The 10,381-nt window shown below is 44.9% G+C and overlaps 1 protein-coding gene across 2 annotated transcripts; it reads left to right on the top strand.

Moving 5' to 3' along the window:
• The first annotated feature begins 1,979 nt into the window (after nucleotides 1–1,979).
• Nucleotides 1,980–9,004, top strand: LOC138975787 (uncharacterized). Of its 2 annotated transcripts, none has more exons than XM_070348541.1 (4): nucleotides 1,980–5,547; nucleotides 6,081–6,311; nucleotides 6,470–6,830; nucleotides 8,133–9,004. In XM_070348541.1, the coding sequence occupies exons 1-4, from the start codon at nucleotides 5,111–5,113 to the stop codon at nucleotides 8,160–8,162; spliced, it is 1,059 nt and encodes a 352-aa protein (XP_070204642.1). In that variant the 5' UTR covers nucleotides 1,980–5,110; the 3' UTR covers nucleotides 8,163–9,004. The 2 variants fall into 2 exon arrangements, with proteins under 2 accessions (XP_070204642.1, XP_070204641.1); XM_070348540.1 differs by having other exon boundaries at nucleotides 1,987–5,547; nucleotides 6,470–6,825.
• The last annotated feature ends 1,377 nt before the right edge of the window (nucleotides 9,005–10,381 follow it).

The following is a 10,381-nucleotide window of genomic DNA, read 5'->3' as shown; positions in this document are numbered from 1 at the left end:
CGTTCACACTGGCCGTTCCCAGCTGGATTGTACGGACTGGTGGGGGACTTGTTGATCCCGTAGTGGAGGCATAGCTGCTGGATGATCCCTGCCTCAAAACACCTGCCTTGATCAGAGTGAATCCGCTGGGGAATACCATAATGTACGAACCAATGTTGGATCAAGGCCCTGGCCACTGTTGCGGCTGTCTGGTCTCGTGTTGGAATCGCCATTATGTACTTGGTGAAAACATCTGTGACTACCAGGACATTTTCTCTACCATCACTGGAGGGTTCGAGTAGGGTAAAGTCAACTGCCACAACTTCCAGCGGTTTTGTAGCAAAGAGATGACCCATTGGTGTGTGTGTCTTCACGTTTTGTTTCTTTGCCACTTGGCACCGCTCACATCGTCGGCACCATTCGTCCACATCTAAATGCATGTGCGGCCAAAAAGCTCTCCTGCGAAGGATTTGAAGAGTTCTGTCTGGGCCCTGATGTCCTGCTCGGTCATGACTCAAATGCAGAAGCGTTCCTTGCAGTGCCTCGGGAATGACTAACTGTTTGACTGGTCCAAACGTCGGGTCTGTGAGTCTTCGATACAGTAAACCTTTGTGGACTTCAAGTCGCTCAAGCTGTCGGAGCAATGCACGGGTGCGAGGGTCCATGTCTGACGTTTCTTTCTTCACTACCGGCTTTCTTTCTAGCACGTACGGCAAGATGGTGAATATGACAGAGTCCTCCTGCTGTGCTTGAAGAAGCTCGTGGTGTGAGATAGAGGGGAAAGGGCTGGCTTGATGAAGCTCGTGGTGTGAGATAGAGGGGAAAGGGCTGGCTTGATGAAGCTCGTGGTGTGAGATAGAGGGGAAAGGGCTGGCTTGATGAAGCTCGTGGTGTGAGATAGAGGGGAAAGGGCTGGCTTGAAGAAGCTCGTGGTGTGAGATAGAGGGGAAAGGGCTGGCTTGATGAAGCTCGTGGTGTGAGATAGAGGGGAAAGGGCTGGCTTGATGAAGCTCGTGGTGTGAGATAGAGGGGAAAGGGCTGGCTTCGTCGTCCTCTACGTCAGTCTTCTCTGTCATGGGTTTCCGTTTCTTGGCGATATCTGTCAACTCTTGAACAGTGGCTGGGTGTACTGTCGCCTGGGTTACAATTGTCATTAGTCCCCAGTTCAGCCAGCACATCCGTACTGTTTAAATTAACAGATTTCCTGGAAGTGTTCTTCACAACTACTTTTACAGTCAAATCAATACACTGCGCACTAAGCACCTCCAGTCCTGGCGGAAGTAAATCAGGATCTCGGGGAAAAATGTTAATATCTTTGTTAGCCTTGTCAGTTATTTTTCCCCGTAGTTCCAATGTCTTTCCGGAATCAATACTAACAGTGAGGGGACTTTGCAGCCTGACTGCATTGAAACTCAATGCACCACTGTCAATGATGTCAGCTGCTTTGTTGAGTCTCCGGGCTCTCTCCATGGCAGGAAGATCAGTCAATTGCGGCCCGTTGCCATTGACTGGCGGCCGTTTAACGGGCTGCCCATCTTCGATCGCTCCTCTGCAACTTTCGCTGGGTTGGGGGGACTCCTGCACTCCGCCTAGCGATGTGCACTGCTCCAAACACCCCACAGTTGAAGCACAGTCTTTTACCCCCCCTCGGTGCAGGCCGCAGGCGCTCTGCCACTTTGTCGGCCAGCTTGTCGTAGTCAATGTTGACTGGGGCCTCCACCTGGTGGGCATTCGACTGTATGGTGGCCTTTGTTGCGGGTGCTGGAGCCATCTCCGCTGTCCGACGGACCATCAGCAGCAGATCATCCAGGGTGGGCGCTGCTGTCCCTGGAAAGCCAAATTTGTTGCGCATTTCCAGGGCCAACAGAGGCAAGGTTGACTGTAACCCAGTACAAAATGTCCGGTACAGTTTCTTCTGCAGCTCTTCCTTCTCCATCTTGGCGGTGGTATTTATTTCTAAAAGTTCTCCCGGCCAGAGCTGAAGCAAAAAAATCTGCTGGTTTCTCCTTGGGTTTTAACCTCCTGCCGGCAAAGGCAAGAAGCTGGGCCTCGGTGTCTTCGACGCACCCAAACAGACTGCGGATCTTCGCGACGATGTCAGCGTTGGTGGTGAGATCCTTCACGGCGTTGAAGGCCACTCCTCTCAAACTGGCCAAGATGCGGGGATCACAGGGCTTGAGATCGGGCGTCAGCAGAAAGGAGTCTATCTGCTGAGCCCAAGTCCTGAAGTCACACTCATTCCCACCGGCTGGGGCAAAGCCAGTGAAGGTCTTCAACCGCTGGGTCTGGGGCGGTGCCACCACTTGGATGGAGACGGGCTGCATATGCTGTCGCCCCAGCTCCTCTGTGACCCCGGCCAGTCGCTCGCGCAGGTCGTTTAGTTCGACCGCAGCGGCGTCGTTCGTTTCTTGCTTTTGTTGAGCGGCTTGCTCCTTCTGACGCCCTAGCTCGTTGGCCATCTCCTTTATCTGCTCCCGCAATTCTGCCATCTCCTCAGCGGTTGGGGCCGTGTCACAAGGCATTTCCTTTAAATCTGTATCACCCTGGTTGTGTGTTACAAATTAACAAAATATGTCCTACAAAAATCCAAAAAGCAAAAAATGTTCTTCTTCTTATCACTTTATAACTTCTTTTTCCTTTATCTAATTTTTATTTCCTAAGTTAAAATTTTTTCGTGAAACAAAAATAACCTTGAGTCCCTTATTGGGCGCCAAAATGTAAACCTACTGCTAAAACATACTTAAATTAGTTCTAGCATGGTTAAGGGAGGATTCGGGGTGAGGAACTCTGTCCAGCTGGTCAACCCCACAACTGGGGCACTTGGGGTCAATACATGTCCTAGATGGTCCAGAATCGCTTTATACCGGGCACATTGTACAGTTCACTGCATCATAAAGATCGTTCATGTTCCGACCATGTAGCTTCTGGGCCACATTTGCACAACTCGGACACAGACAGCTGGTCTGTTTGGTGTTATCTACTGTCTGCACATTCTGGGGCCTGAGTTTTCGGAACGCCGACATTGAAATCTCGCTGCCTGTCTCGTCCTTAAAAATCTTGTGCATCTTTTTTAAGGTTTTGTTCAGCACTCGCTTTGGCACCAAATCTTTTTTCACAAGTTTTCTGTCAGGGCACACTACGGCATGCTCTGGACGCTCAAAATACTCCAGAACGCTGTTGCGGAGATCCTTGGGGAGAAGTTTCCCACTGTGCTCTAACTGTCTTTTCCAAATCCGTCATGGAAGCTTTCGCCACAAAGTGCCACCTGACGCCAAAGGCTTTGCTAATAGCTGACACACTCCCTCGCTCTGGCCCTGTTAAGACGTTCAGCAGCTCCATGCGTTTTCTCTTTGACGCCTTGTCCTTTTTGTTTTTTAGTGCATCCATGTGAACCTTTGGAATCATGTTGCTGTTAATGCTCACGGCAGCTGCACCAAAGTAAAGACTTTTTGATTCAGCTCTGCACAGACTACAGTTGGCTTGGGTCAAACAGTGCAGAAACTCTGCAGGTTTTATTCAGGGATGTTCCCACGGACAAGATTTTAAACAAGATTTGAAGTAGAGAATGTAAAAGTGATGAAGTCTTAGGACCTTCTTTTTACAGTGATGGAACTGATTGTCAATTTATTGTCGATTTCGCAATCAGTGCATTGACTTGTACCTGCACCTCCTTCAAGAAGAGCTCAGAGCTCTTCTCTGTAGCAGTATTCTTCGCTTGGTTCACCTCTTCAAAGTCTTCTCTCATCCATCTGAGGGTTTCCGCATGGGCGGCAGCAAAAGTGGTTCTTTCACGTTGTCTCACAAAGAGCCTTAGATGTTGTCTCAGCATAGACAAATACAGTCCACAGATGAGACAGTCGTGAAGTGCAACATCTTTAACATTTCATGAACTTGAACAGCAGCAATCATCTTCACCTACGGAGCCTGCAAACTGTGAGCATATTCTAAAATTCTCCCCTCTTGGCTCTCACAGCGCCTGCAGACTGATTTCCCCCCCCACCCCCCAGCTAAATGATAGCTTACCTTATGTTTTTTACTTTTGCTGAGTATATCCACCTGCATTCTTGGTGCTGGATGATCGCTTTAGTGAAGCATCGCCTTGATGGGTTCCGGGGTGGGCGAGGAACAAGTGCGATGAAAATTAAAGCCATAACAATGTCGATGAGGCTAAACCCCCCCCCCCCCCCCCCCCCAATTTGATAAAACAATAAACAAGCATCGACACGCAGAAGGAGATTTGTACTCCGACAATGACATGAGGATAAGGTCCTCGCAGAAAGGCGTGACTGGGGCCTGGCCAACACTGAGCACTTTGTCACCTTTCGCAATCGCAAAGGCAATTGATCAAAAGAGTGTCGTCAAAAATACAACACATCAAGAGGATGCGCGGCGGGTCGTTTTTGATGAGTATAGAATTTTATAGACAGGCCATGCTGTCCATATTTTTGTGGAAATCCAGCCTCTCATGACATCTGCCACCTGATAGACCTAATTGTAAATAGTTTCAAGTAAGGAGCTTTCCATGTGAAATGAAAAAGGCAACAAACGGTCTCGAATAGCGTTACTGCTGAAGAGACGATAAACCATAATAACCAAACCAAACATCTGCCACCACTCATGTTCATCTGCTTAAAAGAGAAGAGGCACCATGGTGCTACGCATGTGATACCGGTTTTACTGTGAGTCATTTTCTCACCGAGTGTGCTGATCTGTATGATCAACGAGAAAAGTATTTTGGCACCTCGAGCTTGAAAAGTATTTTTACAGAGGTCAGCTCTTCAGCTCTTTTTGGGTTTTTAAAGGAGTCTGGTCTGACTTTAAGATTTGAATTTTAAAACAACCTAGTTTATTTGACATAGGGTTTTGCTTTGACTTTTTTGTTGCCTTCGGGTGACGTTGCGGATTTTATGTATTAGAAGTGTTTTAATCTAAAAATGTGCAATGATTAACTTGTGGGGTCCTGATTTGGCCTATTATGGTCCGCTGGACCCGAAAAGCAACAGCTAACTAACTAACTAACTAACCACCTCTGAAAAGTCAGACCAATTTGACTTGGGGGGGGGGGGGGGAGAGAAATTGGTGGTGTTTGGCAGTGATGGGGCTGCAGTAACAACTGTGAAAAAGAACGGTGATGTGGATTAGATCAAAGACAAGCATGGTGCACAGATCATCGGAGTTCACTGTATGGCGCATCGACTGGAGCTGGCCTTCAGGGATGCCTTTCAGTCGAGAGAACACCTGTCACAATCAGTTCGAAGACCTCCTTCTTGGCCTGTGCTACTTCTGCCACAACAGACCTCTCAGCAGAGCCAACCTGAAGAAAAGCTACTTAGTGCTGGGGAACGAGATGGGTGGATTACAGAACACCTGTCATAGGCAGTTGGATGACCTCCTGCTAGGCCTGTGCTACTTCTGCCACAACAGCCCCCTCAGCAGAGCCAATCTGAAGAAAAGCTACCCACAACTGCTGGATGTAAAGCCCATCATGCCAGATGGGTGGGCCATGTCCGCACTCCCCTCGACCACTTCCTGGAAGGCTATGCTGCCATTGTTCAACATCTTCAACGGGTAATTACCATTAGTGTCACTGATCTGCTTCTGACCCAGGGGAGGTTTTGGTTAATATCTATTACTGAGTGGTCATATTCCAGGAGCTGTAACTGTAAGAACACCGGCACGGTTGGCCTAGTGGTAAGGCGTCCGCCCCGTGATCGGGAGGTCGTGGGTTCGAACCCCGGCCGGGTCATACCTAAAACTTTAAAATTGGCAATCTAGTGGCTGCTCCGCCTGGCGTCTGGCATTATGGGGTTAGTGCTAGGACTGGTTGGTCCGGTGTCAGAATAATGTGACTGGGTGAGACATGAAGCCTGTGCTGCGACTTCTGTCTTGTGTGTGGCGCACTTAAATGTCAAAGCAGCACCGCCCTGCTATGGCCCTTCGTGGTCGGCTGGGCGTTAAGCAAATAAACAAATAAATAAACTGTAAGAACACACAATTTGGAGTAAATGCTGAGGATAGACATATTTAAATAGATTTTAGAACCAACAGTTACACAAAAGCTTTTTGAAGGTTACTTATGAGTTTTCAATCACATTTTTCAGATCCAGTCTCCTGATGCCCAGGGGGGCGCGTCCTGAACAACAGGCGAAGAGCAGGAAGTTCTACAAAGTGGCGACCTCCTTTGAAGTGGTGCAGTATGCCTGCTGTCTGCTGGATGTGCTGCAACAACTCAACCACCTGTCCTTGACCCTACAAAGAAAGACCATCACCATTGCTGAGGTGCTCAAGAGCCTTCAAGTCACAAGAGCTGTCCTGCAGAAATATGAAGACAGGTATGTTATTTTCTTCACAAGCATGTTTTTAATCATACTTTTATATTAGGGGACGGGGGCTGTATTGAAAATGAACACTTTCTCCTTACAACCTCCTCCACAGCCTTATTTGTTTAACAGTCGCAAATTAAAATCTAATGTGACTGTTCCTGTTTTAGGGATGGTCCCAAGCTGCAAAAACTCAACCAGAAGCTGGAGCTTGAGGCTGTTCCTTTGATGAACACTGGAAACAGCACCAGTTTCCAGGCCTCCCGTCACTTGATGAAGAGTGGAAACAGCACCAGTTTCCAGGCCTCCCGTCACTTAATGAAGAGTGGAAACAGCACCAGTTTCAAGGCCTCCCGTCACTTGACGAAGATTGGAAACAGCACCAGTTTCCAGGCCTCCTGTCGCAAACTTGTGGAGGGTCTCCTGGCCAGTCTGGACAGACGCCTTGATGATGTCGACACTGGTGTTCTGCTGTCGTCAATCCTAGCCGCCTTCTCATCGTGGCCACACAAGGACAGCAGCAAGGGTAAGGTGGTTTTTTTTTAATGTGTGCGGGTGACTGTGTGACTAACACGTACTGCAGAACTGTTACATATTTAGTTCGTGTCTTCTTGTTTAAGATTATAGTAATGTGAGTTGTTGCTTTTTACATTTAGTCAAGTTTTGACTTAATGTTTTAACATGGATGGGCAATCGAGACAAGGGTGGTTGGTGTGTGTGTGTGTGTGTGTGTAGAGCGATTCAGAGAAAACTACTAGACCGTATTTCATAAAACTTTACATGAGAGTTCCTGAGAATGATATCCCTAGACATTTTTATCCAATTTTTTTGTGTTCTATAAATGTTTGATGACGTCATATCCAGCTTTTTGTAAAAGTTGAGGCTACACTGTCACACCCCAATTTTTCCATCAAATTGACTGAAAATTTGGTCAAGCAATCTTATAGGAAGCCATGACTATGAGATTGCATTTCAACTTGGAAGCTTAAAAATTAACTAATGAGTTTGGTCATTACAAATTTCAAAATGCCAATTAAAATTAAAATTTTAGTAATTGATCCAAAAATCATTTAATCTTATTCTTTATCATTTCCCGATTCGAAAAAACATATAGATATGTTATGTTTGGATTAAAAACAAACTCTTAAAAGTTAGAAAAATAAATAAATAAGAACCCCCCGCGGGTTAGGGGGAGTCCCATATTGGTTGGGACGAGAAAGAATTTACCCGATGCTACCCAGCATGTCGTAAGAGGCGACTAACGGTTCTGTTTCTCCTTTTACCCTTGTTAAGTGTTTCTTGTATAGAATATAGTCAATGTTTGTAAAGATTTTAGTCAAGCAGTATGTAAGAAATGTTAAGTCCTTTGTACTGGAAACTTGCATTCTCCCAGTAAGGTCATATATTGTACTACGTTGCAAGCCCCTGGAGCAATTTTTTGATTAGTGCTTTTGTGAACAAGAAACAATTAACAAGTGGCTCTATCCCATCCCCCCCCTTTCCCCTATCCCATCTCCCCCCTTTCCCCGTCGCGATATAACCTTGAATGGTTGAAAACGACGTTAAACACCAAACAAAGAAAGAAATAAATAAGAGCGCTTTCCTGTTTAGCGCAACTGCTACTGCACTATATTGGCATGTCAATTTCTCTACCTTAATCACATGAAAGTGACAGCAATTTACATGCCGCGGGGTGTCGTTTGGGTGAGAGAAAAATGCAATGCGTTCAATTTCATTCTTTGAGTTAAACAGATTGACTAAATGTAGTAATTTCGCTTTACGCGACTTGTTCTTTTTTGCTGAAGTTTATTTGGACTCTTATTTTTTCTGTAGACTTTGGGAACGACTGCTTGGACGACTTGACTGTACACTTCAAAGCCGTCTTGGAGTCTGCCTAAGTCGACACCAGCCAGGGGATTAAAGAGTGGACGTCCCTGAAGACTACCATCTACAGACTGGGAGACAACTTTGAAAGACGTCTGCTGGGCAGTTTAAGTCAACAGGAGATGGGGCAAGGGCCATGACAACATCCTGGCTGTTGTCGACATGATTCTCACTTTCCTTGCATCCACTGTTGAGTGCTAACGTGGCTTCAATGTGATGAAGATGATAAAAAGCGACTGGCGGTCTTCCGTGGACAGCACCTCAATCAACGACCTCATGTGTGTCGCTTTCGCTGAAAGCCTTTTTTTGGGTTTTTTTGTACTCTGCCATGATGAACAGGGGTGGGACTCTCTTGTTTTACAAACTTTCATCCAATGTTGAACATTTGCTTCGTTCGACAATGACTTTGCGGTGCACCATTTTGTTTCACAAACCGGAAAAGGCAAAGACTGTACCAAATACGATTCCGAACTGTTTCAGAAATAAATGCCGTTTGAGAATAAACTCGTTAAATATCATTTGACGCGGAAAAATAGATTACTCCAGCGGAATTCGTAAGTTGTGTCCACGGAAATCCGCGGAAAAGTCCCACCCCTGATGAATGAGACATCATTTGACTTGTTTGTGTGGTGTCTTGACTTCCATTGTTTATCTTAGCATGTAAATGGTATGAGGGTGTGCATGTGAAAACTTTCAGTGAGGTTGATTGCGTGACAGGGTGTGATTGTTGTTTTGGTAACATTTGTTGTTGCTTTATTGCTACTTTCTCATTTTACTGATTTATTGAACCTAATAAGTTCTTATTAAAGCATCCAAAACCTGTTTGTTATTAAGTCTTGTTTCTTTGTGGTATTTATCATAAGTTTGTGTGTATCGTTAGTATTAATGTACGTGTTTTGTGTGTGTGTGTGTGTTACTGTTAGACGCGCGATGCACTTGGGTACAAGCTGCTGAGGTGGTTGGGGGGGGGGGGGGGTGGGGGTAGTTCAAATTGCAGACTTACCCTGGCCGGTAGCAAAAACATTAAGGTACACCCATGTGAGGTACCACTGTTACAAAAAACTATTCATACAATGTACCATTTCTCGTTTATTTCCAGGAAAGAGGCATGGCAACCACAGGTCAGTTGAGACAAAACTTATGAAAACCTGATGATGAACATATGCCAGGTTTTCATAAGTTTTGTCTCAACTGACCTGTGGTTGCATGCAAAATCCTTTTGCTCGTTTGTTCCTCACGAAGCACTATTTGTTACTCATTTAGTGTTTAATTTGTCCTTGAATTAATTTCTGGTGTGTTTTTTTTTTATTAAATTTTGATTTGTCTTGCATATTTTGCTGTTTGAGGGTGGGTCTTGTTTTCTTCTATTTTGACAACCTGACATTTGACAGACACCAAAGATAGTGCTGATACACTTCACATTTGTTTGTTTCTTTTTACATTTAGTCAAGTTTTGACTAAATGTTTTAACGTAGAGGGGGAATCGAGACGAGGGTCGTGGTGTATGTGTGTGTGTGTCTGTCTGTGCGTGTGTGTGTGTAGAGCGATTCAGACCAAACTACTGGACTGATCTTTATGAAATTTGACATGAGAGTTCCTGGGAATGATATCCCCGGACGTTTTTTTCTTTTTTTCGATAAATACCTTTGATGACGTCATATCCGGCTTTTTGTAAAAGTTGAGGCGGCACTGTCACACCCTCATTTTTCAATCAAATTGATTGAAATTTTGGCCAAGCAATGTTCGACGAAGGCCGGACTTCGGTATTGCATTTCAGCTTGGTGGCTTAAAAATTAATTAATGACTTTGGTCATTAAAAATCTGAAAATTGTAAAAAAAAAAAAAAGTTGTTTTTAAAACGATCCAAATTTACGTTCATCTTATTCTTCATCATTTTCTGATTCCAAAAACATACAAATATGTTATATTTGGATTAAAAACAAGCTCTGAAAATTAAAAATATAAAATTTATTATTAACTCTTAACGTCCTGTAAGGTTTTTTGCATGTCCCAGTGCAAATCCTATAAGGATTTGGGAAAAAGAGACAAAATTTGGGTGTGTTCAATAAAAAAATCATATTTTTATTGTTTATGGATGGATTTACTTGATATTTTTTTTGACCATAGATCACTCTGTCCACTATCATCATCACCACCATCGAAGTCATTCTCCACATTTCTTACCTCAAACCCGTGAA

The sequence above is a fragment of the Littorina saxatilis genome, linkage group LG9 (genome assembly GCF_037325665.1).
Source record: "Littorina saxatilis isolate snail1 linkage group LG9, US_GU_Lsax_2.0, whole genome shotgun sequence".
Lineage (NCBI taxonomy): Eukaryota > Metazoa > Mollusca > Gastropoda > Littorinimorpha > Littorinidae > Littorina > Littorina saxatilis.
Note: the sequence above shows the minus strand (reverse complement) of the source record. Positions and strands in the feature narration are given on the sequence as shown.

Excerpts from the sequence above, each read along its gene's own strand:
- LOC138975787 (XM_070348540.1), top strand. The coding sequence starts at position 5,111 with ATGTGGATTAGATCAAAGACAAGCATGGTGCACAGATCATCGGAGTTC. Across the intron at positions 5,548-6,080 it reads TTGTTCAACATCTTCAACGG|ATCCAGTCTCCTGATGCCCA; the intron begins GTAATTACCATT and ends CACATTTTTCAG. Across the intron at positions 6,826-8,132 it reads ACACAAGGACAGCAGCAAGG|ACTTTGGGAACGACTGCTTG; the intron begins GTAAGGTGGTTT and ends TTTTTTCTGTAG.